The sequence below is a fragment of the Desarmillaria tabescens genome, assembly GCF_030435595.1.
Source record: "Desarmillaria tabescens strain CCBAS 213 chromosome Unknown EV420scaffold_3, whole genome shotgun sequence".
Lineage (NCBI taxonomy): Eukaryota > Fungi > Basidiomycota > Agaricomycetes > Agaricales > Physalacriaceae > Desarmillaria > Desarmillaria tabescens.
In genome coordinates, this window is record NW_026848302.1 from 518505 (window position 1) to 544184 (window position 25680).

The 25680-nt window shown below is 48.5% G+C and overlaps 10 protein-coding genes across 10 annotated transcripts; 8 read left to right on the plus strand and 2 right to left on the minus strand.

Annotated features, from left to right (window-relative positions):
• Positions 1–551: 551 nt before the first annotated feature.
• EV420DRAFT_1758783 (cytochrome P450 monooxygenase) lies at positions 552–2696 on the minus strand. The gene is made up of 7 exons (XM_060480563.1): positions 2270–2696; positions 1854–2213; positions 1413–1798; positions 1288–1364; positions 847–1233; positions 690–789; positions 552–640 (listed from the first exon to the last, which is right to left on the minus strand). Exons 1-7 carry the CDS (start codon positions 2493–2495, stop codon positions 566–568), a joined length of 1611 nt encoding a protein of 536 aa, XP_060337460.1. The 5' UTR covers positions 2496–2696; the 3' UTR covers positions 552–565.
• A 795-nt stretch (positions 2697–3491) lies between these two features.
• On the minus strand, positions 3492–5813 carry EV420DRAFT_1758784 (cytochrome P450 monooxygenase). Its single transcript, XM_060480564.1, has 7 exons — positions 5537–5813; positions 5115–5477; positions 4671–5059; positions 4533–4609; positions 4092–4478; positions 3939–4038; positions 3492–3886 (listed from the first exon to the last, which is right to left on the minus strand). Exons 1-7 carry the CDS (start codon positions 5760–5762, stop codon positions 3812–3814), a joined length of 1617 nt encoding a protein of 538 aa, XP_060337461.1. The 5' UTR covers positions 5763–5813; the 3' UTR covers positions 3492–3811.
• Positions 5814–6498: 685 nt separating this feature from the next.
• On the plus strand, positions 6499–7875 carry EV420DRAFT_652444 (uncharacterized protein). The gene is made up of 5 exons (XM_060482935.1): positions 6499–6713; positions 6769–7241; positions 7289–7481; positions 7543–7721; positions 7776–7875. Exons 2-4 carry the CDS (start codon positions 6978–6980, stop codon positions 7692–7694), a joined length of 609 nt encoding a protein of 202 aa, XP_060337462.1. The 5' UTR covers positions 6499–6713; positions 6769–6977; the 3' UTR covers positions 7695–7721; positions 7776–7875.
• Positions 7876–10600: 2725 nt separating this feature from the next.
• EV420DRAFT_1505906 (uncharacterized protein) lies at positions 10601–11469 on the plus strand. The gene is made up of 3 exons (XM_060471299.1): positions 10601–10926; positions 10985–11074; positions 11129–11469. The coding sequence occupies exons 1-3, from the start codon at positions 10683–10685 to the stop codon at positions 11176–11178; spliced, it is 384 nt and encodes a 127-aa protein (XP_060337463.1). The 5' UTR covers positions 10601–10682; the 3' UTR covers positions 11179–11469.
• A 1593-nt stretch (positions 11470–13062) lies between these two features.
• EV420DRAFT_1474298 (uncharacterized protein) lies at positions 13063–14061 on the plus strand (the record flags this gene model as incomplete). Its single annotated transcript, XM_060469197.1, has 5 exons — positions 13063–13120; positions 13209–13279; positions 13304–13339; positions 13419–13867; positions 13926–14061. The coding sequence occupies 5 exons, from the start codon at positions 13063–13065 to the stop codon at positions 14059–14061; spliced, it is 750 nt and encodes a 249-aa protein (XP_060337464.1).
• Positions 14062–14477: 416 nt separating this feature from the next.
• Positions 14478–16886, plus strand: EV420DRAFT_652278 (cytochrome P450 monooxygenase). The gene is made up of 7 exons (XM_060482934.1): positions 14478–15078; positions 15137–15496; positions 15551–15939; positions 15998–16074; positions 16129–16515; positions 16570–16669; positions 16722–16886. Exons 1-7 carry the CDS (start codon positions 14853–14855, stop codon positions 16794–16796), a joined length of 1614 nt encoding a protein of 537 aa, XP_060337465.1. The 5' UTR covers positions 14478–14852; the 3' UTR covers positions 16797–16886.
• Positions 16887–17684: 798 nt separating this feature from the next.
• Positions 17685–19032, plus strand: EV420DRAFT_1698881 (uncharacterized protein; the record flags this gene model as incomplete). Its single annotated transcript, XM_060479464.1, has 6 exons — positions 17685–17927; positions 17988–18098; positions 18156–18176; positions 18225–18679; positions 18733–18917; positions 18975–19032. 6 exons carry the CDS (start codon positions 17685–17687, stop codon positions 18992–18994), a joined length of 1035 nt encoding a protein of 344 aa, XP_060337466.1. The 3' UTR covers positions 18995–19032.
• A 180-nt stretch (positions 19033–19212) lies between these two features.
• On the plus strand, positions 19213–20671 carry EV420DRAFT_652639 (uncharacterized protein). The gene is made up of 5 exons (XM_060482936.1): positions 19213–19548; positions 19599–19709; positions 19763–19779; positions 19830–20119; positions 20172–20671. Exons 1-5 carry the CDS (start codon positions 19374–19376, stop codon positions 20278–20280), a joined length of 702 nt encoding a protein of 233 aa, XP_060337467.1. The 5' UTR covers positions 19213–19373; the 3' UTR covers positions 20281–20671.
• EV420DRAFT_1505929 (uncharacterized protein) lies at positions 20519–21682 on the plus strand. Its single transcript, XM_060471300.1, has 5 exons — positions 20519–20789; positions 20840–20962; positions 21018–21034; positions 21086–21351; positions 21402–21682. Exons 1-5 carry the CDS (start codon positions 20729–20731, stop codon positions 21478–21480), a joined length of 546 nt encoding a protein of 181 aa, XP_060337468.1. The 5' UTR covers positions 20519–20728; the 3' UTR covers positions 21481–21682.
• A 1927-nt stretch (positions 21683–23609) lies between these two features.
• EV420DRAFT_652820 (uncharacterized protein) lies at positions 23610–24992 on the plus strand. Its single transcript, XM_060482937.1, has 5 exons — positions 23610–23856; positions 23915–24016; positions 24071–24075; positions 24135–24547; positions 24598–24992. The coding sequence occupies exons 1-5, from the start codon at positions 23799–23801 to the stop codon at positions 24842–24844; spliced, it is 825 nt and encodes a 274-aa protein (XP_060337469.1). The 5' UTR covers positions 23610–23798; the 3' UTR covers positions 24845–24992.
• The last annotated feature ends 688 nt before the right edge of the window (positions 24993–25680 follow it).

Genomic DNA, 25680 nt, shown 5'->3' on the forward strand with positions numbered 1-25680 from the left:
CAACGTTAGTCTTTTCTGCACGCATAGACGATTGTTCTATCGATCAGCACCCTCGCGTATATGGTTCCATTCCTTTCATAATCGAGGATTGGGATAGTGCGACAGGCTCAATAGTCACGTCGTGCGAGCCTGACGTGTCTATCTTCTCCTTACCGATGGAGAATACGTCTAGGAGGCGATGAAGGCATTAGACACCGTGATCAATCGCACGGACTCTTGCAGTCGTGATAGTTCTGTCGCACAGTTTCACCTACTATACCATCTGTTTTGCATATGTTCAAACCTTGTTTTCGATACCTTGAAGCAATTGAGTCGCAGGCTGTTAACCGTGTTAGTATTAGCTTAAAAAATATCCGCACCTGATATATCCGAGAAGAGAAGAGAACGGTGTCTTCCTCGAACTAGATTAGGTTGATCAGCGGTCGGATCTCAGGAAGTGACAATAATATTAGTAGATGAAAAAGTCTTTCATAACAACATGTATGAAAGCTAGCAGCTCTCTGTTAAGATTCCAGAACTGAGTTCACGTATTGCAAGAAATTGCCAAATGTATCTTCGTGATAATTTAAAGCACTTCACGTCGCCGCATACCAACGCGACAAGTAATGGGTTTCCTCACGAAGCCTTCGTGTATCTCGAACTAACCCAAAATTCAGCAAGACACATACCAGGAAAATATCAGCACTTACAATTTCATCAGGATTCTCCAACACGAAATGGAAGCGCCTCATAATCGACCCGATGATAATTTGCAGCTCCATGCTCGCCATATTACGCCCGATACATGCCCTATGATTGTATAAGTACTGAACCCTGAACCCCGTTAGGAAACCAAAGATCACATACCGGGGACCAACAGAGAACGGAGCAAACGCCTTCGACATGCTGTCACTGTCACCTTCAAACCATCTCTCAGGTCTGAACTCCTCGACATCGTCCCCAAACACCGCTGGGTCCCGATTGATTGTATAACTCGGGATGCTTACAACCGTGCCAGCAGGGAAGTGGTTTCCTAAAATCGTCATCCCACCCTCAGGTACTACACGGGGAAGCCCAATAGCCACCGTTGAGTACAATCGTAATCCCTCGTTGATGACAGCCTGCAGGTAAGGGAGATTCTTCACCTGCTCGGCTGTAGCGACGTCAGAGTCCAGGTGCTCGTCCAGCTCTTTCTGAAGTTTTTCTTGTGCGTTCGGTGTACGCGCGAGGTAGTAGATGATGGTGCTAGCGGAGCTAAGAAGATCATTGAGTTTATGTGTTGCACTGACGGAACGGAAAAATGCCTACTTGGAAGTGGTATCAGATCCTGCAATGAGAAGCGTCAGTGCTTCTGCAGTGAGTTCTTCGTGACCCATGGGATTGCCCTGATAAGCTCAGCACGGTTGCAGAATAATTGGCAAAAAGTTACTCACATCTTCATCTTTCGCGGCTAGCAGCTTGCTAAGCAAATCATTCCTGCCTGCTGGTGCTTCCAACCTCTTCCCTATCGCCACCGTTGCCATCCCTACTATGACGTCGAAGTCTTTTCCAGCCTGCCATAGCCATGGAGTGCACTTCACCAATGGCCTCCACCACCCAGGTAGAGGTCCCGCTGTCGCCAGGAAGGGCGCTAATCTGTTCAAAGTCTTGATAACCTCGATCTCCCTTGTGGCATACTTTGCCCCTACTTTCCCGTAAGAGCTCAACACGGCATGTTGATCTTTAGGAACCAGAGCAAAATCTTTCGCTGCTGCAATCATCCCGAATGGTGCACCAAACACCAGCTCACCGATGATATCGAACGTAAGATAGTTTGCCCCTGCGAACAGCAGTGGTAAGTACGAGGTGGAAAACGAAAGAGGAAGTTCACTTACATGGCAAGCAGTCAAACCACATCCTCCCATCACGACCCGTCCAGCCTTCACCTTCCTCCCCCGACATTCCTTTGAGAGCCTTGTCATATAGCTTGTCCCACTGTCCTAGGAGTTGACTGATGTAACTGCGTACGTGCGGCTCAAACTCGAGGACGCTCTTCGGTGAAAAAGTATGCGAGATGATCTTTCGTTTGCGAGTATGCGCATGGCGATCGCGAATGTCAAATATTCCATGGGATGTTCTCGCAAACACATCATAGAACGACGACTTCAGTGCCTCACTTCCGTGCCCGTATACCAAGGGCTGCGCATCCGATAGGGCCACAGAAATGTGATTGGGCGCTATGCGGACAAAGGGACCTTCAGTGACATAAATTAGCCTTGAAGAGCGCGAAAAGATCTAAACAAGGACTGACCATATTTGCGATGCAGATCATAAACGACCTCCGAACGATGTCCTTGGTAAGCTACATATGCTAGCCACGCATCAGAAAATTTGGCGAGCAGAGGACCGGGATACGAGCGAAGTCGATGAGAGTCGATGAGGTAGGGGACCAGATGAACCAAGACGACCAACGCAACCACAGTTGTGATGACTGTCGGGACGTCAGTATGCAGCGATTCGAAGCTAAGAGGGAACATTGTTGTTCTGTAGCTACTTGATACGAAGGCCTTTTATATGGCTACGTCGCAAAGATTCAGAGGGTACTGCTATGCTTTGACACGGTTACACGGTTACATCAACGCCGAACGTTCCTCCTGCAAGATAGGTCTAAGTGTCAGACCCGGAAATATACAGCGTCAGCAGTAATGACGATGGCAGGAGCTCATGTGAACAGCAGCATTGAATCTTGAGAAGATATTTGTCAGCCAGAGGAAGAAAATGTCGACATCGCATTGCCGTTTTAGTAAAAACGTATCGAAGAAAAGGGCGAAGCGACTTCTCAGACACGATATTCTTCTATAGCGGTGGTCTTTGAGTGTCAGGAACATGTGGAACAACCTCCGCATGAGTCGTCGTTAATTGTCATAAGTCAAAGATTATCCGCATCCGAGTGTATTTGGATGCCTCTGATTACTGGACCGGAAGCGAGGGCCCGTATTCAAGTCCTATTCAATGGGATTCTCCAAGGGTGTCAGGCATGCAATAAGAAGCAGACAAACTTCGAGTGTGGGCAACCAAAGGCACCGTGTTGCATGAGAGTCGTCAATTTAGACTACCTCGGTTCCTAGCGATTGTGGCTGCATTGGGACCTTTTTTGCGGAGAACATCAGTAGTTACACGTCCTTGCCGCCCGTATCATAGATCCCATAGAAAAATCATAAAGACACAGTTTGTGTAAAAATGACATTGAAGGAAAATCATGCTGGAAGATGGGGGACGTTAAAACCAAAGACGAAGAGACGCCGGCAAGAGGAAAGTAATGCCAGCAAATGCCGCGCCGGTGAGCAAATCTCTGAATTCTGTACTAATTGTTGTGGGACGACGTAGCACCTAAAGGACAAGCGCTATGCGCCACATTAGCTAAGCGTAGTTGGACATTCCTGGGGCGACGGTCAATTCTTCTTCAAGCAATTGACCGTCACTCCAGGTAAGTAATTAGCGGTAGCTTACCTCTTCTTTAAAAGCAATTGACCGTCACTCCAGTATTACGCTCCTACACCGAACGCTGCGCTCCATACCTGCAACACTAATTAGGGTCGAAACGTCGTAGCTGCCGAAGTACAGAGCTACCGTCAGATTTAAAAGGTACTGCCTCATATTTCTTGTCCTACAACAGCTGAGGATTATTCATATGATATGATCACCGGAAACAAGGATGATATTCGGAGAAAGACGACGCTTTTCAAGTTTGGCACCACAGTGTAGGAGAAGAAACAGACATAAGCGTTGCATTCTACAACTGAATTTGTGTATACTTGCACATGAAATGATCGTAGAAGCGTATCGTAATGAACTAGAGCACCTCGCGTCTCTTCAAGCCAACACGACATCCGACCGGCTTTCTCAAGATGCCCTCATGTACTTTGAGCTAACCCAAAAGTCATTCAGCAAGAGGCATGTCAAAAAACACCGCTACTTACCTTCTCATCAGGATTCTCCAACACGATATGGAAGTGCTTGAAAATTGACCCAATGATAATCTGCAGTTCGAGGTTTGCCAAATTACGCCCGATACAAGCCCTGTAACAGTACCGGCTCAACCTCAGTTCTGTTCCAAATATGGGATCACATACCGAGGGCCAACAGAGAACGGAGCAAATGCCTTCGAAACGTCGGCACCATCACACTCAGACCATCTCTCAGGCCTAAACTCCTCCACATCGTCTCCAAACACCGCTGGGTCCCTATGAATCGTATACGTAGGCGCACTGAGAATCGTACCCTCGGGGAAGTGATTTCCTAGAATCGTTATACCACCTTCGGGTGCTACGCGGGGAAGACCCATCGCTACCGTGGGATACAGTCGCAGTCCTTCGTTGATGACCGCCTGCAGGTAGGGGAGATTCTTCACTTGTTCAGCTGTAGCGACTTCGGAGTCCAGGTGTTCGTCAAGCTCTTTATGAAGCTTTTCCTGTACGCTCGGGGTGTGTGCAAGGTAGTAGATGATGGCAGTGGTAGAACTGGGCAGAACATTGAGTTTATGCATCGTATTGATAGAATATTGAAAGACATACTTGGCAGTGGTATCAGATCCGGCAATGAGAACAGTTAACGCTTCTGCAGTAAGTTCTTCTTTGCCCATTGGATTACCCTTAGTATATCTAGTGCGTTAGCACTAAGCATAGTCGAGGTAATTGGGAAAAGCTACTAACGTCTTCGTCCTTCCCAGCTTGCAGCTTGCTAAGTATATCGTTCCTATCCGTCGGCGCCTCTAACCTCCTCGATACAGCCATGATTGCCAACCCTATAATGTCACGGAAGTCCTGTCCGCCCTCCCACATGAGCGGATTCAGCTTAATTAGTGACCTCCACCACCCAGGCAAAGCTCCCAACGTCGCAAGGAACGTCTGCGAAGGACCACCTATCGTCTTGATAACCTGAATTTCCCTCGAGGCATGTTTCACCCCCACCTGTCCATAAGAGTTCATCACGGCATGTTGATCCTCAGCCATTGGAGCGGAATCCTTGCCTGCTGCGGTCATCCCGAACGGCCTTCCAAATGCTAGATCACTGATGATATCGAACGTGACATAGTTTGCCCCTGCAAGGAGCAAGTCATAAGTACGCACAGAAGACTGATAGAGGATGTTGCTCACATGGAAAGCAGTCCAACCAAAGCCTTCCATCCCGACCCTTCCAGCCGTCACCTTCAACCTCACCCGACACGCCTTTCAAAGCCTGATCATACAGCTTCTCCCACTGTCCCAGCAGCTGAGCGACATAACGGCGGACATATGGCTGGAACTCCAAGATACTTTTCTGCGAAAAGCTGTGTGAGATGATCTTCCGTTTGCGAGTATGGCTCTGGCGCTCGCGGACGGTAAACAGACTACGAGATGTCGTAACGAACACATCGTAGAACGATGACTTCAGGGATCCATTTCCGTGTCCGTATATCAGTGGCTGAGCGTCCGGCAAAGCTATGGAAATGTGGTTAGGTGCTAGGCGGACGAAGGGACCTTCAATGAGACCAATCAGTCCTTGAACAGCGCGAAAACAAATTTCAGAACACACTGACCATATTTCCTATGCAGATCGTGAATGACTTCCGAACGACGTCCCTGGTAAGACACGCATGCTAGCCACGTATCGGAGAACTTGGCGACGAGAGGACCGGGATACGAGCGAAGGCGATGAAAATCGATGAGGTAGGGGACCAGATGAACCAAGACGACCAAAGCGACAACAGTGGTGATGACGGTCGGGACGTCGGTATGCAGCGATTCGAAGCTAAGACAGAGCATTTTAATCCTGAATGTATATGCGAGGGCTTTTATATGGCCGCAATCTCGAAGGAACGGAGAACATTGTCATGGCCTAGCGAGGTCACATTGACATCGAACCTTCCTTCCATAAGGCCGTGTGATGACAGGTCCATACATCGGACGGAAATGTACGTTACACTGTGAGAGAGTGCAATCACTGGAGCTTAGGTTTTCGAATGGGAATAAAGATTATCCTTGAGAAATTGTTAGTCATATAGAGAGAAGACATCCAACACCAACTCACGGTATGCATTAGTGCAAAACTTATCGGATAACAAGGCGAGGGGCCCACTTCTCGAAAGGCGATATATTTCTACCGCAATGCATTTTTGGTACCAGGAAATAATGGAAGGGTTCTGATTACACGCAGAATACATTAAATCTGCGTATTCCATCGGCCAAGATGCAACGAGCTACGGGCTTAGTCGTTCTTATTAGCCAATGAGTCAAAAGTTTATCCGTGCTATCCGAACGCAGGTAAATTTTGTCGAATTTATTGGATAGCGAAAGACATCCCACAAAGACACAAAGACACTAGCCTTGTCGTCAGAAGCAGAACTGAGAGGTCTTGAACTTTAAGCGTTGTCGATGCGATAGTTCGAACGTTCGTATGAAAGCAAATGTTGATGGCCTTGCGAGTCCTGCGAGTTCGCAAGTCCGGTCCGGCCGCGGGTTCGATATCCGCCCCTGGATAAGAAGTTTTCTTTCAATAAGCACCTAGCACCAGCTGTATAGAAGGGTTGACGCCCATCCTTACCTTCTCCACAAGCGTTTTAGGGCTGGTCAAGCTTAGGCCCCAGCAGCGTCGGAGTTATTCGGAGTCTTGTCCAACTCATCATTAATTCTTTTGAGCCCGCCTGCCTCGATGAACTCGCTTTTCGTCTATTAAACCATGAACGTACTAAAGTTCTCATTGGATGGTCGATCTTCGTTGAGTTTCTTCTCCTTCATCACCTGCCAATATACAAGGATTGACTCCTTACAGGTAGCCGTTCCAGAGTAGACATTCTTTCTAAATTCTGCATGTTTGCCTCGATGGACGTGGGCGCCGATTTTAAATGATGAACTTGAGCCCCAGAGTTTTATCTTAGCTTCACAGGACGCGCAGGTACTACAACGTACAGCTCCACGACTAAATCTCCCCGTCACCATCACTGTCTTTTCAGCGCAGTCACCCAGCACCCAACCTGAAACATGAAGGCACGACCGCTTGGACTCGGAATCTTCTTTCCTTTGTTCCGCAGAGTGGAATATCGAGGCGGTGTATTGTCGTTTCAGATGCATAGGTGGTGTCTTGGCATTGCCTCCGCGGAGTCTTTCTCGCCTAGCGGTCGACATCATATGGACCCACAACGCGACTCCGTGTTGCCGACTGACCTGGAAAGGCGGCGCGTCGACGCAAATTTGACGGAGAGTATCTGCTGGTACCTGGTAGGGGAGATACCTAAGAGAACACAAGTAAACCTTCTTCTCATGAATGAGACCCTTCTGTCTCACTATACAAGTTTCTGCTTCCAGACTCACCGCGATCAAAGGGTAGGGGTAGGTACCCCTCAAGCGTATATATGCCCCCGCTATTCGGTCAATTGTTTCTCACTCAATACAAACATGATTACCAACAACCAACTTATCCAAACTACCGGTTATCTCTTTGCCATCGCGATTGCGATGGCATTATCTGTCACGGTCTTCGTAAAGGTATGCAGCCCACATTGCGGCTGTACCTCCTTCATCATCTAATCTCTTCATAAATTAACAGGACATCCTCGCTCTTATGGCATTTCGCGCACCATCTACTGTCGTGCGGGAATATCCTCGCATTGCTGTTATGGTCAAAGTCGAAGTTGTTACCTCACAATATTCGACATCATCCGACTCTACCTTGGCCCAAGTGTCGTCGGAATGCTATAGTGGCGCACGAGTGGGCAAACGTAGTCGGTAAGTTGCTTGACGCTTTGTTGTTCTGAACTCGTTACTCATTGCTGCATACAGCTCGTTCTAGCTTAGACGAGCCCCCATATCTCAGACCTCAAAGGCTACCAATCACCGTCGACACGGTCCATTTACGGTCCATTTTTGTATGAATCGACCTTCCCGTGGCACTGGTCACACCTTAACTTGTCTGGTCGAGGGGGACGGTGCAGAGGGAAAGACAAGCCCAAATAGTAGACGACAACGCCTTTCTTCACCTTAAAGACGGTGCGCATGCGGAGGGCCGATGACGCTGGAAAGTGGCAGACGGAGGCGTTATACATCTCAACGCATCACAAGATTTACAACGGACGTGCCGGATAGTACTAGTCGCGGGCTTACCTATCCTGTCGTGCTGTGCCATCTACTATTACTTCACACCCATTGTTTCCACCTTTGTCGATATGTTCGTCTTCTTGCAATCGACGATACTTGCCATATTGCTGCCAGTGTACTTGAAGCGAGCGCAAGCCTATTCCGCGGCAAATGCCGGTTCCCCTGAGTCTACCTCTTGACCTCGACCAACATTACTGTTCCTGCTGTGCTGAGCGCATCACACTCTTTCAAAACATAAGGGCACCATGCTAGCATATTCACTATTACTCGGTGTCACCAAACTGAAGGCGTCGAACGAGTCTCTATCGTTGGAAAGCGAGCATTTTAGATTGTATCTAGCCCCTATTCGCGTCGAATAGCTGCATCCGCGGAGCCATTCTTCGAAATACTTCCGCGTGTGTACATGTAGACCCACAACGCGACGGGAAGGCTATGTTAAGAGACCATAGTCATTTTCCCTCATTTGCTATAGGTTCCAGTGCTCATCAAGAGGCCCGTATAGTAATAACACGTACTTGCCCCTTTATTTATCATTTATCAACCTGCCTCGCCAACCAATGTCATGATCCGAATTCGTCCAAACCATCGGTTACGCCTTCTCCGCTAGCTACATAATGATATTTCGCCTGGCTGTCCTACCCGCTCTCCGCCAATCTTTGTTGGCCCTAACACGACACGCAGGACATCCCTCGATCTGGACCTGGGCCAAGGTGGAGGTTATCATATCCCATTATCGGACTATACATGAACATAGTTGGCGTAAAGTGTAAGATATCCATTCTACTTGGCAAGTCTTGCTCATCAATTTTGAGAATAGCTCGTATGTACTCGTACCCTGCGTCTTAGTTTGGCATAAATCCGACAAAGACCGCGCGCGACCTCACGGAAAATCCCCAACGGCAAAGTCATGATTCGCGAAAAATTTACGCGGCGAACTCGATCTTTATTATATTATTTAAGCGAGGCGTCGTCGCCAAGTACGAGGACCGTTCTATCCTCGTCGACGTCGGTTAAGTTGTGGGTAAAAGAAAGAAAGAAAGAAAGAAAAAACACGCCATTCTGAACGGATACGTTCGAGTTTGGAGATACAAGGGCCCGTTGGACACTGAATCGTGGATTGTGGGTGATTGACCCTTTGCGATAGGAGCGCACGTTCCGACTATGACCGATATGCATGTCAGGAGAGAATATGACTTTGATTTTGCTCACTGTCCAGGCCCCCCCCTAGCTTCTCGATACGACCTTCGCCCGTGGAATATGGAATGCGAATACCTAACTGCGCTTGGTGAAATCTCCCTTTGGCTTTCACTATCTATGCACTTAACTGCGCCTTAGATCCGGGTTTCATCCCTTTTTTTCTTTGAGGAGTGCAGAGAATGGTGCGTTTGGCAGGGACGATCCCTGTAGAAAATGACGCATCGCTCCGACAAGCACGAAAGGAGAAGCAAGGCGTGCGGGCGTTGAGCGGATAGTGGGTTGCGAGTACCTAGGAGAACGTCCCGACAAGCACGAAGAACTGTTGAGGCGACTTTGAAATTCCCCCACTGCGGTTTAGGAAATCGTATGTTTGTTTCGAGTTCGAAGAGTGGGTGCTTACTTTTTGAGTTGGACAGGAATTAATTTTGAGGAATGTTCTGGGAGAAGATGCGAGTCTAGCCCCTTGGACCTTGGATTCGAAGAAGTGCTAAGATGTCACAGACTTGGACGTCGGTGTGCAGGTTGAACCGCGGCATCCTTGGTAGAGTAGTCGTGCAAGATTATTATGATTACGCTCTGCCGTCGAGGCTTGTCTCGAGTCATCGTTTTATTTCAGCCGCGCAATCATCATATCTGATCGTCAGACTTGCTCTGGATTTTCCATAACTGGCCGCACAATCATATCATATCGCCTACGGTGTTGTGTTCTCGATTTTCGGCTAGCCGCATAATCGTAGGTTGTTTCCCCGCAGAGGGACCTAGGCCTCCAATGTTAATCCGAGCATTAGGCTGGGCGATGGAGGATGTTTTTTCGCTGAGGCTCAAAGTTGGAGGCATCCATTAGTGGGAACCTGAAGGAAGCACAGAACACCAATAAGGCCCAAGTTGGAACACCGTAGACATCGGTCGGATAATACGTGCGGTGGCGATGACGCGGTTGGCTAATTTTAATGGCAGTCACTGGTCAAGTCAAAAAATGAAGTGTCCTGACAAAATGCACAGTACGATGGAAGGGTGCTGTATTATGTGGCGGTGGCGAAACATGAAATCCGTTATTCTCTACTAGAGCTCCATGATTCGCGCAGTAATTGGCGTTTTGGTTTCCGTGTTAGTAGGGACAAGGAACCCTCGAGGTGTTGGGTATGCCAAGTGCGGTGCAAGAGATCTGCGCTAAAAGTTTCGGAAGTAAGGAGGCGGTGAATTGTGAAATGATGACGCATACTCGGTGACAGCGGGCCATCCTCGCGTCGACATGATCCGGTTTCGGCATGGCAGGCTGATATATAAGGTACGCACTGGCCTGCCTTGGAGCCTTGTCTTTGCTGGCCTTCCCTCGCCTACCTCCTAACAAACCTTTTACCTCTCTTCTCTACTCCCAAAACTAACGATCTCACGATGAACTTTACGCTCTTCATCACCGCCCTCTTCGCCCTCCTCTTCCCCATGTCGGTTCTCTCAGCACCTGTTCTCGTTTCTCGAGATGTATATGCCCCAGCTGTCGTTCTCCCAGATAGCGGTTCAGTGTGGACTGTTGGCTCTACACAGACGGTCACTTGGGATGCGTCTAGTCCCCCTACGCAAATCACGAACCCCACTGGGACGATAAGGCTCAGGAAGGGGAACAAGACTGATATGACTTGTGAGTTTTCTTCTTTCGTTATTTGATTGCGTGATGTCTGACAACGTGGGTAATGTAGCGGTTCTTGCTGAAGGATTCAGCATTCTTGACGGGCAAGTCGAGGTGACGGTACCGAGTGTTGAACCTGGCAGTGATTACCGAGTTGTCTGTGCGTACCATCGTTCTTTGCTTTACTGGGCACAGTGTTGACCTCTCCGTTCAGTGTTTGGAGACTCCGGTAACTGGGGTGAAACCTTTACCATCACCAACTGAAAAGCGGCATGGCTTCTACCCACAGCCCCCGCACCACACCTTTAAATCACATCTCCCTTTGGACACCTCCCTTTGTACCAATGCTTAATTGTACCACCAAACAATGTTACGAGCGGGGTTTATAGCCCTGCATATAATGATGGAACGGACATGACTTTTCGGACAGTATCTCAGTGTATAATGTTGTTACGTATAGTTGTACTGTTTTGAGGACTTTGCTTAGTCTACTACTTAGTTAGAGCGTTGTAATAGTTTTGATGACATTTAATGACTTTCGTTCTGCGAAAAACGTGTTGGATATTGGCTACGGTGATTGTCCTGTATGAAGAAGGCCCTACTGCGTCGTGGTCAGTGCGATACAGGAGTTATTAAAAAAAGTACACGAGGAGACTTTAACCTAAAACGACATGTCCATGCTGCTGCTGCTCCATGCCCGTACAGCCCTACTGCGCCGTCATACTGTGCTCTTTCATATGCGGGGTCGGGAGCCCTAAAGACCAAATTTGCCAAGGGACGCCTGCACCGCACCGTAGCTGCGCTACTCCGAGTCGGGACTGAGCACGCAGTAGTGGCACGGCCAGAATCGCCAGCCTGAGTACTACTCTTTCACATGACCATGAGTTTTCCAGGTCGATACCGCATGCTGCAGGCGAGGTCATCGTGAAGAGATGCGATGCGGCGTTTGCCGATCCGGGTTTCCTTCTTACTATCACCTTACCTCACCCTCACTCAGTCACCGGTATGCTTCAAACCGTAACATCGCCACATACTGGGTCTCGCCCAGCGGGTTCTTCGCGTACAGCCTGCCGTGTGTCTTCTCCGACGACTGCTACCCATAATAGCTGTCTTTAGGGCATATGACGCACATGGACAAGAACGATACCGTCCATGTTCATGTAAACTCAAACAGGCCAGGCCGGTGTTCCTGAACGCAACTAGCTAAAGGTTCTGACCATTGCAAAGGCCGCTGATTTACAAAGTTGATGTATTTGGCGGCATTCGAAGGTCTAGGCAGAATTTCATCTGTCCTTCAAGGTTTCCGGGCGGCGCTATATCCGAACACTGCATCCTCTATGGTACCCCTTCCTCGCCCGGCTGACTCTTGACCGGTGACAGGATATGTCTACTGTGCAAAGCAAGGCTCCGCGTCATTCGTTCCCTCGCTCTGTTAATGCCCTCAAGCAGATAGCCCTTCCGGAGTTCAATGAAGGGTTTGGATCGTTGAGCTCGATTCCCCGGGGGGGCGGGCGTTGTTTGGCGTAAGAGAATAGAAGGCCGTAGTGTAGGAATGATAAGGATAGGGTTGGTCGAAAGGCGGATGCCGGATGGAGCATGGCAAGCTGGGCGATGCATACCGTGATTTAGGTGAGCTTCGTCGTTCTCCCAGCTCATGTCGAGCTCATTTCTTAGCATAGATTCGACTTGAAGTGCCTGTCGATACTTATCTAGTCTTGCCGGAAACCTGGGCAGGGTACCTCTTTGAAAAAACGGAGTTATTCGGTTCCTGCGCGACGTGACCCTCTGAGCAATATTTTGTTCGAATGCGACGTTTAGCACCACGTTCCAAAGACTCTTCGTATCTGCAAACATTTCCGGTGGATTTTCCTACGCTCGTCAAGGGCATATGTATCAATGCGGCACCTGCCGATCGCGCCTCTCCTTCCTTTCAGGCGCCTTTGTTCTCGAATACAACAAACCGTCTTGTCATGCACCCATCATTTTCAACGCCACTATTCTACCCTCAACTTCCATTGTAGACACTATGACAACATCTACGGACATGGTTGTCATTGTCCTCTACAATGAATGCCACAAAGAGTCAGAACCAGGATTGATATTTATACTCTCAGTGAGAGATTGTTCGCCTGTAACTTTCCCTTCAAAATGATCGAGTGCATTATATGCTACGACCCGCTCACGGATCCCTATGCAGCGGCCTGCGGTGAGCTCCAATGGGTATTGACGTCGACTGGGATCGTGCTTAACGCCCTTGCCATAGGTCATATATTCTGTCTGGCGTGCATAGACAGATGGTTCGCCTTCAACTCGCCACAACAACGCGTATGCAAATGCCCTACCTGTAATTCAACGATCAATAAGTGTGAGTCGCCCTTCTCTTTCACAGGGCTATTCTTCTGATAGCCGATTAATGGTAGTCGGTGTGAGTAATACGTGTCAACAACGGTCATATCCGTGTTGACCTCCCCCTCCTCAGCTTCGCAAGGTATATGTCCCCCCAGTCTGAAGCGCTAGTGGAGGAGTTGTCTGCGTTACGCACACAAGTCAAGGACCTCGACGCGTGCAACGCGTCTCTGAAAACTGAAGTAGAAGGGCTGAGAAGCGAGGTGGAGGGCTATAAGAGTTTGACTGAAGAGCTCTTGGCGGACATGTACACCGAAGATGAAAACCGGCAGCAGGAGAGAAATCGAGTGGCATGCGCCCTACATGGCGTTTTTACCAGCATTAGAACTGTCTTTCTGCGAAAGACCGTTTTACTTGGGGTGCTCTCCGCACTCTGGAACGCTCTTGTTAGCGTTGGATGTGCCCTCTTCCTGCAGACCGTTTGGCTTGGCATCGAGATCGTTTGGCGCGTGGTGACTCGTCCGGAAGAGTGTCTGAGGGAGGTGGCATTCTATGTGTGGCTATTCACTGACGTCGCTGCATCGGCAATGATTCTTGCTCTCGCGCTGTACGTGTTCCTTCGTTAGTGTTTTCGGTTCTCGTGGATGTTGACTCTCTCTGTGTAGGCTTGGGATTCTTTGTGGGGACTATGAATGTATAGTGATCTGGCTCGACTTCGGGTATCCGAGGCTGTGCGGATTGCTTGAGTGCATAGGGAGAAAGAGTAACGCGTGTTTGGTTCGTCGGTTTAGTGAAGAATGAATTATCTGTTGGTGCTGAATAAGAAAATAAGATGATGTGAACGCGCGCTGTTGGTGAGGGATGCTGGCTTTGGACCAGGGGAAAATTCAAAGCGTGCCAAGAACTGGAAGGCCGTGCCGGACTTGCGAATTCACTGATTACCCTCATGCAACGAATGGCTTGTATCGCTACCACTAGAAGCACAAAGCTCGACGTCTGTCAGCTGTGCGTCTCTGGTCTTTCCTTCTGGCCGCAACCTTACCGTCTTTGAAGAGACGAGTTGATTAAATATGCTTCGAGTCCGGCTCCCAAGGCCCGGTCTAGTAATCAGAAATACCCAACCACATTCGGATGCGGAGAAACATTGGCTAATGATAACGACTCAGCTGGTCGTTGTTTTCCTATGGGTCGAGCTATCTCCCCTCTAGTTGGGATTCTAGGCTTTCTCAACATGAATGGATAGCCCTATTGCTGGTCGTAAAATCACCTCCATGCGATACATTTTTCGCCACTGCTGTGCAGTTGACGTCAAAAGCATTCTCTACGCGAAAACTTTGTTCCAAGGGGGATTTCGAAATTATGCCGTTCGGATGAGGCTCACTGTTGCTCTGGTCGTTTTCACACAGTATAACGTACATCAGGTCCGATGCATGTATCACAAGGTCTTCGAGTAGGGGACGATTCGGTGTCAATGTGACGCCGTTGGCATTTTGCCGCACTTGATTGGCTATAACAGCTATGTCTCCATTTATTGGGCCCCTGCAGTGAAAGGATAAAAGGCCTTCGTTTGGAATATCTTCATATACGACAAGATGTTTTCCCTTCCTCTCGAATGGCTTCACGCAGACTTTCCATCGGTCATCGTTAGTGTTATGGTATTGGCCGTCCTGGTTCACCTGGTCCCCTACCTGATTGACTCTCATCGTCTTCGCTCGTATCCCGGTCCTCTACTCGCAAAGTTTTCCGATGCTTGGCTGGCGTACGTGGCTTACAAGGGACATCGTTCGGAAGTCGTCCATGATCTGCACAAGAAATACGGTTAGTGTATTCCTTGGATTTTTTCATGCTCGTCAAGGGCTAATTAAAGTCTTTCAAGGTCTCTTCGTTCGTATTGCGCCTAACCACGTTTCCGTAGCCGTGTCGGATGCGCAGCCGATGGTCTATGGGCACGGAAACGGGGCCTTGAAATCACCGTTCTACGACGCTTTCATTACTACGGAGCTTGGTATATTTACTGCTCGAGACCGCCAGACTCATACACGCAAACGAAAGATCATCTCGCATACTTTTTCGCAGAAGAGCGTGTTGGAGTTTGAGCCGCATGTGCGCCGTTACATCGGTCAATTGCTGGGACAGTGGGACAAGCTATATGATAAGGCTTTGAAAGGTATGTCGGGGGAGGAAGGTGAGGGTTGGACGGGTCGTGATGGAAGGCTTTGGTTGGACTGCTATCCGTGTAGGTGGAGGTCCTCTATCATCTTCTTCGTGTGCTAACTACCGCTGTTCGCAGGGGCGAACTATCTCGCATTTGATGTTATCGGCGACTTGGCGTTTGGAGCTCCGTTCGGGATGATCATGGCAGCCAAAGATTCCGCTCCCGTAGCTCAAAACCCTCAAACTGTAATGAAGTCTTACGGACAAGCAGGAGCGAAATACACTTCGAAAGAAATTAGGGTTATCAAGACTTTGGGTGGACCGTCGGAAACGTTCCTAGTGACCATGGGAGCGATGCCTGGGTGGTGTAGGTCGCTGCTCAGGCGAGCTCCGCTGTTTTGGAAGGCTGGAAAAGACTTCGATGCTATTGTCGGGATGGGAATTACTGCTGTGTCGAAGAGGTTGCAGACACCTACGGACAGGAACGATTTGCTCAGCAAGTTACAAGCTGGAAAGGACGAAGATGTGAGTGGCTCTTCTCCAATTATTTCTGCGGTTGTGCTGACCTGCATTATTTGCGAAGGGTAACCCAATGGGAAGAGAAGAGCTCACCGCAGAAGCGCTGACGCTCCTTGTTGCAGGATCTGATACCACTTCCACGTAGGTCTAATTCTGTTCCATTGGTGCAATGCTTCAATTGAATCATCGGTTCAGCTCTACCTGTGCCATCATCTACTACCTCGCACGCACACCTAGCGTACAAGAGAAGCTTCAGAAAGAGCTGGACGAACACCTGGACTCTGATGTGGCTACAACCGATCGGGTGAAGAACCTCACCTACTTGCAGGCGGTCATCAACGAAGGACTGCGACTGCACCCCGCAGTGTCTATGGGGCTTCCTCGCGAAGCACCTGAAGGTGGAATGACGATTTTGGGAAACTACCTCCCTGCTGGTACGGTTATCAGTGTTCCTATTTATACGACCCATCGGGACCCAACGGTGTTTGGGGACGATGTCGAGGAGTTTAGGCCTGAGAGATGGTTCGAGTGTGATAGCGCCAGCGTTTCGAAGGCGTTTGCTCCGTTCTCTGTTGGTCCTCGGTATGTGATTTCGGTTGTTGAACAAGATTGGAGGCTGAACTTATACTGTCACAGGGGCTGTATTGGGCGTAATCTGGCGAACATGGAGTTGCAAATTATCATCGCATCGATTTTGAAGCGGTATCATTTCGTTTTGGAGAATCCTGATGACGGTGTAAGTGCTGATGGTTTTTGTTTGGCGTCTGTCTCGCTGAAATTTGGATTAGCTCAAAACACAGGAGGGCCTCTTGAGAAAGCCGGTTGGATGTCGTGTTGGCATAAAGAGACGTGAAGTGCTCTAGTTTATGGTAAGCTAATGGTATGATATCATGTACGAGTATATGCATCCAAATCAAGATGTGAAATCTAAAGTAACTTCGAACTTTGGCATATCGTTTGAATATACTGCGTACATGGGAAGCAAGGATCTAGAGCAGGGAACGTCCGGGTATAGCTTTATAGGCTTGGTCGGTGAACCTTTCTGCTACTATTCGAATTTTATTGACAAACACCTTTCCTTCCGAAAGTATATGGTTCTCGACTCTATTTGCATGGTTTTAGTACGCCTCGTTTGTCCTACTGATAGCAAAACGGGTTCCGACTACCGATGTCAGGTTAAAGTACTTAACAATGGTTGACTTCTAGCAGGCGTTCAAACTGCCATCAACAAGTCACTAGCAGGCAAGACTTCGAGGGGCCCTGACCCATTCTGGCATTTGCCGATTCTGCTTTTCCTTTGTCTTCAGGATGTTGGTGTTGGCAACGGCTCAAGGCCCTAGGGTATGCGCACTTTGGGTTTGTCACCCTTCGCCCTGTTTTGTTGAAACTACTGTGACAACTGAATTTCTAGCCAATGCATTTGGGAATATCTTTGCCTTCGCGTAGTTTCCCTCGGTGGTAACTTCTTCGAGGCCTTTATCTATACTGCCTCACCGAGGGTTTCTTGGGAGTCCCTCCGAAGTGACTGGATGCATAATATTTATGCCACGAACCCCTCATGCTGCCTGTTGTGGGTGAGTCTGATGGATACCCACTTTGGCGACTGGCGCCGGTTCCCGCTAGGACGTGTTTTACGTCCGCCGTGCATCGAAGAGTAGTTCTCAATAGCTGCACGTCTGTAAATATTCCAGCTGTCAGGTCGTGATCAATAGAGGAGATCACGAATCGTTTCCTCCCTCTTATACATTCTCATGATCCTGTATAGCCAGCGCGCGCGATCCGCTCCTAATCCAACTTCCCTCTTTCCCAGCCTCGACGATGTACGGACTGACGGACCGACAAGCCGCATTATCAGCCTCGGAAGAAAGGAAGCAATGATGAAAGAACCAACTCTTGCGAGCTTGGATTCTCTGAATCTCACTATCCTTCGTGTCCACTATGACTGGCTCATGCAGCATCTGCATCTCCGAGCCCGATACACCTGTCTGTCCGCCGTGCGGTGAGTCATTACCTCCACTCCTCGTCTACTGTACCAAGTTTTTGACCGTGACTAGGCCACGTATACTGTTCAGCATGCCTGGATAACCATATCGCGAGCTATACCACCATTGAGCAAGGCGTACATACCTCTTGGTGCCCAAACTGTCGAGTCCGATTTCCTCTGGGTGTGTTTCCTCTCTTGGTGCTGTTTGTGTCCTTGCTGTTTATCTATGGTTCTAAAGGAGAGCCAGACAGCAACGTCAGTACCCCTTCTGAAATCTTCCCCTCTCATATCCTAATGCACACTTAAGCTCCATCATGTTCCACTCAAATTCAGGCCATTCATCACGTCTGCTGTTCGTCGACTCTTCCCAGGCGAGGGATCCGGCGAACCCGAACCCGAATCCCGCGGATCAGAGGGAATACGCAAATTGAAGCGTCTACTCAAATCCAAATCCAAAGCTAACTACCGACGAAGGAAAGAGATCGAGCGACTGAATGATGCACTGCGCGTGGCAAGGGATGGGGAACATAAAGCCAAGGATGACCGGGCTGTCTGTCAGCGTGAAAATTACCGCCTGATGGATACGCTACGCGTCGCAAGGGATAGGGAACAGAAAGCCAAGGATGACCGAGCTGCCTGTCAGCGTGAAAATTACCGCCTGATGGATGAGCTCAGGTCTGAACGTCAGCGTGATCCATTGAAGGAGCTGGATCCGGATTTGAAAGTCGTATTTGGCATTGGGCTTCTAACCGTTGGGGTAATGTGAATGACTATTACTTGCGCAGTCTTTATCCTTTTGCTCACGGATTATGCAGCATGATTTGTTTGATGGTCATTGCATTCAAAGTGATAAAGAAGATACCCTTCCAGACTTTATTCAACTGGTGTATGATCTTCCTCCGTCACGCGCTGAATACGATGTACCGCCATTGGGTGGAACATGGGTACCCTCTCCTCTTACAGTTGTTGGAACATTGCTCAGACCCGGAATTGACTGAAGGTGCGTACCGCTTCCTGTGTCCATGTGATCTCGGTACTTAACTGATACTTATCGTAGGAAAGGATGGACAGACATGAGTAATTTTTGTACTAGAAACATCAGAAAAATGCAGCAGTTAATCCTAAAATCGATCTGACCTCAAGATGGAAGAGTCATTCAAAGCGTGATAGGATAGCTTCCGTGAGTGACCTGATATTTTCCAGCTCTTTCATCCTCCCTACTACTGGTGCTTTCCAGGACCGCGTATGCTTGTTGGTGGTATCCTTAGTATAAATGAGGTCCCCACCCTCTCCTAGCCTCCGGGTTAACCAATCTCTGAGGAAAGTACTACAAGGAAGGAGAGTGCAATCCAGCAAATGCCGGCATTGCTTTTCCTTCCTCCACACCTCGTTAGAGGATTCTTTACTTGCATTTCCATAGATCCTATGTCCGTTAGTCGATCGGGCCATTTCGAGCATGTCTTCATACCGGCATAACGGGCCGACAAGCCGCATTATCAGCCTCATACATAAGCTAGGTGTTGACAAGCAAGGTAATTGCGTGGACTCGGCACCTTTCTTTGTGTCCACCATGACTGGCTCGTGCAGGACCTGTCTCTCTGAGCTCGATGCGCCTGTCTGTCTGCCGTGCGGTGAGTCATCCGATTCCGCCTCCGCCGTACCCAGTTTTCATTCCGACTAGGCCATATATATTGTTCGGCATGTCTGGACACCCACATCGTGGGCCATACATCTGTAGAGCAGGGCGTCCATACCTCATGGTGTCCATATTGTCGAGATAGGTTCCCTCTTGGTGCGTTTTCTTTCTTGCCAATCTGTCCCCACTGATTGTGTACTGGCCTGTAGGAAAGCCAGACAGTAACGTCAGTGCCCCTCTGAAATATTCTGTTTCATATCATGATCCAAACTCAAGCTCAAACGGGTTCCACTAAAATTCCGGCCCTACGTCATAGCTGCCTATCGTCGACTCTTTCCAGGCGAGGAACCCGACAGATCTGAAGATACTCCTAGAACAAAGGAAGAACTGCGAACACTGAGAGAGCGACTCAAATCTGAATCCCGATCCAACCGCCGAAAAGAGAGAGAGATCAAACGGCTAAACAGAGTACTGAGACAGAGGGGAGCTGTTTTTCGTGGCAATCTTCGCTTGAGGGATGTCTCGGACGCCATATCCAACCCCAGGTTGTTAGCTTTTGGAACACCGTGAGTGGCTAGTGATTAGATGGTCTTGATACTTTGCTAACGGGCTATGCAGGATGCTTCGTATGTTGGTTGCATTTGCGGTGATGAAAAAGACACCTTCCCAGGCTTTGCCTGGGTGGGTTACTTTAAGCCCTGCTTACAACCAAACACTGATGTACTGACCGAATCCTTTCCTATTGGGCTCCGTGGCACTGTATCTTCCCTTCATTTTGACATCCCATCTACCTGTACATGTTATATTATGGCGACCACAATACTTATATACATGTAGTACACATATCTTGTTCTTTCTTCTTGACCCCCACCATCATATTTACCATACCCCGCCTTTCGTCTTCCCTTGTACGTCTACTACTACCGGTAGTCTTCTGCAATACAGACACTCTCCCCGTTCTCTCCCTCATATTGTAAGTCACCCCCACCGCTGGGCATGAGTGATTTTTGAAATAAAATTGTACATAAAATGAAGCAGTTGATCCCAAAATCAGTCTGACCTTAACCCGAGTGAAAATGGAAGAGCCATTTAAAGTGTGACAGAATAACTTCCATAAGAGATACCATCTCTTTCGTCCCCCCTACCACTACAATTGCTGCTGCTTCACTGTGAACATGGCCGGCTCGTGCCCCGCATGTCAATCTGAGGTTAAGGCCCTGTTTTCTCTTCCCTGTGGTGAGCTCCTTATGACTTCGTTTCTTTCACTTTCTTCAAGTCGCCTGTAGGTCATATATACTGCAAGCAATGCATAGATAAGACGGAAACACTGGATAGCAATCAACACAGAGAGTTCACCTTCAATGCTTCGCGGTGTCCAAACTCGAAGTGCCGCAAGCCGTTCCCCCGCGGTATGCGCGTATTCGTCGCTTTTGCTTCAAAAGCTTATTACCCTTGCGTCCCCAGACCCATTAGAAGGGAACGTATGTAATTCCGTTTCACCGTGTTCTGTGTGTCAAGACCTTCTTGTTCAGATACAGACCGTGCCGCGTAAATTCCGACCCTACTTGCTCCCCGCTGTCCGTGAGATCCTTACCGACCCTGATGGCTCGGTAAAGCGCGAGAACGAGCGACTCAGGGAAGTGCTGGAGTGTCAGCAGGCGCGAGGTGAATATATGATGCATATGATACGTGAAAAGGACCGACAACTGCATCAGCTACGAGAGATGGCGGTGTGGAGGAAGCTGCCGCTGTTGCACGTCAGCGTGTATTTGCTTGGGTGTGTTTTTATTGCTTTCATGTGGGTTGCTCTCTATGTCGTCTACCTAATATTACTTATGCGTTGTGCAGAATGATTCTGGGATTGAGTCAGATTATTTCTATTTTGCCTATACATCCCAGTACATGTTTCCGGTCTACGTGCTTCTAGTAAATGGGCTCTAATTATTCTATATGTATCTTCCATTCAGCCCTTCTTGTCTTTTATCTATGGAATTTTCTATTCGGTTCATGATGCTCTGGATTCATCTTTTTGTATGGAGCATCCCTGTGTGGCGTATGATAAGAAATTAATAGGTACTAGATGGTACGTTTTACAAAACAAGCACTCCCAAATATGTGTCCCATGATGCTGTCCGTTTCATCATATGGCTTGTTTACGGAGCTTTAGTTCCATACCTCGCCGCCTTTAAGTCCCTCGGCGAAGTCGGCGCGTATGACAGCTCCTAAGGCGCCAATCACGTTTATATCTACGTGCTTTCATTGGCCTCCGACTGTCAGGTGCTCGTCGTAACCTGAAAGACATCTCCTTTTAATTTAGCGATCTCCCTCCGCTGGCAATACAATCTGGTAGCACTTTATATTGAGCGAAATAAGTAGGGCACAACTCTTGTATGATTCAATCATGACGAGATTCATTATTCTGGTTTGCACTATTGCCCGGACTCCGTGACGCGACGCGTCGCGCTACACGCGTATAATTAGGTCCGTGATTTGATAATCAGATCACGCGGGGAGCATGGGAACTTTCTCCTCGGTTCCGGTTTTCGTCCCTGTCTGTCGCTGCCAGCGTCGACCAGTACAAGCCTGAGCGCAATGTCAATGTTCGCATGATAAAGTTCTGACTTTCGGTATGTGTTCCGTTATCAGACGTCTAAAGCTCACTAGCGCTCAAGTTTTGACAGCGTATAACTTTCTAGGCTCGTGTTCAAGCGATTCTCGCACCGGCTATTTTCCAATCAGTGGGCGTGTTAGCATCGAATATTCCGAGATAAGCCTGGAGCGAGGTACGAGCGTAGGGCTTATCGGAGGATAAGTTAAGGTAGCAGACACAGAGGCCTTAGGCCACTCATTTATACATGTACAAACATTGTGTCCCAATCCCCAAAGTATTGGCTCGCATCCTCCGAGTCGTTTGACGCGTCGCCTAGATCATCCTCGCCTCGTTCGCCATTACTCCGCTCCCTCGTCTCGCTTTTTCATTGACACACCCACTTACGCCCTTCCGTGTTTGGTGTTCCCGGATTCGGTCCTTCCGCTCTCTGGTTCACCGAGCGCTCTGGACTTGAGACTTCGCGACGGTATCCCAACTCTGGGACCTCTACGAGTCGACCTCAATTCTCACGCCACTTCTCCCTTCGGCCGTTTCACTCCCCCACTCACAAAGTCCAAGTCTTAGACAACCCACCATATACAACAGTATCTGGTGTACATTATCTTCCCTCCTCTCAGGCGACACTTAGCTTATCGTCGGTAGACTGTCCATAATGATACCCTAGTGCTTGGAATGGTTCCTCAATTCTCGATACCCTGCTCTCAGCTTGAGACGTTGGAAGAGCAAAATGATCCCAGCACAAGGGTCTAGACATCTAGTATCATTGGAGTCATCGTACCGTGCAATCCGAGGATAGACTTTACGGTGACCCGATTAAACACCGATGGGCGAAAGGGTTATTTAAGGCGCGGGTCTCTCGTCAGTCCTCATTTCTTTCATCCTGTTGCTCATCCTTGAAAAATGTCAGACACAGATGTAGGATACTATGATCCTCTGCCCGTCAGTAACGTTGTTGACGCTAGGCTTCTAGGAGAAACGCGTCAGCTTCTTCTGGCCATCCTTTGCAAGTAGTGGCGACGGAGCCTCGATTATGGCTCGAAGAGGGCGTTTCCAGTTGAAAGGGAAGTTGACATTCTAAGAAGGGAAGATTCATCGTTTGCGGGAGATGAATTGGTGGCCTCTGCAGGATAGCGACGAGCCTTGGTGGCATCCGCTACGGCTGCCTCACCTGTTCATATATCTCTTGGGATGGATGCTTCTCTTGTATTTGTGCGTTATTATTGTATGCAAATGTCTTCATCCTGTTAACTGATGCATCCATCTTAGGGGACAGCTGTAAAGAAGCTTGGCATTTGACGTTTGAACGCCTAGGTAGCATGAGGGCTCTCATGTTCACTATATTTCACTAAATCATTATGTCTATCCTCTGCGCATGTCTAGCTAAGGCGGTGTTTGAGTGCCTGTGTCTTTCATCTTCATGACATCCTTTGACTTGGGCTAGCGCTGGCCTTCTGATACGTGCAATCGGCATCAACACTCTATCCAGCCAAGATCTAAATATAATCAATCCAGAAAGATGAAAACTCGACTCGGCGTCAATTTATGCATGATTGAGACAAGTATGGTATTTATCAAGAAATGATCGTGATCACGAACGAACTTCCTTTCTCTTTCCTCTCTACCATTCATTCGGAATGATTGAGTGTATCATTTGCCAGGATCCTCTCACAGAGCCTTATTCTGCACCCTGCGGTACGTGTGCTATCGCCGTTATCGGTACTTACTACTGATCGGTACTCATGGGTTTCAGGGCATATATACTGTCTGGAATGCATAAACAACTGGTTCGACGCTACCATGCGTCAACGGAGACCATGTACTTGCCCGTCTTGTAGCGCCGTAGTTCCCAAAAGTATGTTAAGCGGTTCAGTGTAGTAGAAGCGTGCTCATTACCTGACCCCTATAGATCAAGTGAGCGCAAGCCCATGTTTCGAAACCAGCAAAGGCATCCTATTGACTGTCGCTTCTAGTTGCGCAAGGTCTTCATTCCCCAGACGGATTCGCTGGTACACGAGCTTTATGCACTCCGGAAGGAAGTCAAAGAGCTGGATGCCTACAACACATTTCTAATATCCGAAATGGAACGCTGCGAAGAACTTCGAAGTGCCGCCGAGGAAAAGGCAGATTTGGCCATGAAAAAGAGCGGCTACTCAGCTGCTGTTAATACGTTTCTCAGTATCCTTACCAACATAGCCACTCTGGCGGGGATTTTGACGGCGCTGTTTGATGATGTCATCCATCTCATCGTCGTAGTTCTGTGCCTCATTTCGAGGTTGATCTGGCGCTTATCGACTCGGCCTGGGGAGTGCTTTCAAGAGTTGGGACGCTGCGTCTGGATTGTGATCAGGGTGATCACTACAATGATACTACTGTCATTTATATTGTGAGTGTTCACACGCTCTTGTGATCATCAACTCATAAAGTTCAATCCAGGATGGTGATGTTTTGGGCCGTGAGGTCTGCGAGTGTCAAGATATTCCAGCTCTTTGTAGCGCATGTGTATCCTCCGCTATGCGAACTCGCAAAGTGGGCATGGAAAGAGGTTTCGACCCGCTTCATCGACATTTCGACTACCTTCATCAGGAACCACATCATCGATTTCCAGGCGTATAGAAAGCAAGGAACATCCCTTCGAACGGGAGTTCCAATGCTTGATCGTTTATTGTCTAGGAACCTTTGATCTGAGCCGTCCCCAAGATACCGCACCGAGACCCGGTTATGTCGCCATTTGAGCGGCCGTCTAGGCCAAGTGCGTACTTAAGCCGCTAATGATGAAATACCGTTCGGAAGGTGGCGATTCATTCTGCTACACGTGTTCTGAGCGTGTTAAAAGCGGTCTTTATCTTTCTTTTTCCCTCCTCCTGTATGTACCATGGACATAGATGAAGACTGCTGCGTTATATGTCTAGCCGGATTTACGAACCCCGTTTGTACGCCATGTCGTAAGTCGTCCGTCTTGCCAATAATCCATTCGGATAAAACTTCGACATTTCGCCCAGCTGCGCAACACATGTTTTGCATGCATTGTCTAAATGGTTGGATCTCAAAGGCAGCGGAGGCAGGGAGAGCGGCGTATTCATGCCCATCATGTCGTCGTACGTTTGACGTAGGTAAAGCAGTCTCCTCATTGGCCTATCATCCGAACAAGACTTTGAACTTGGTATATTTAGCAAAAGGTCTTGCAGATGCAAGTGGTCCTTTTCTTAGACCCTTTATCACACCTAAAAGATCCTTTTAGCTTCGGAATCACAAGCGGCGATTAGAGAAGACTAGATCGCAGGGTTTAGATCACGAGAACGCGTGGGATGCAATCGTGTTCATCATCAAAGTAATAGGGTAAGCTCGCTTGTTTCATTTAGTACCTCCGAAGTACGCTCAAAACTCTTTTTTAGGATGATAATGCTCGGCGTGGTGCTTTTGGTCTTGGCGCCTACCGTAATTGATTGCTATACTCGAGGTGATGGTCTGGAATACTCTGCTTGTGTAGATCTGCTTTCACTCTCTCGTCGTGAAATG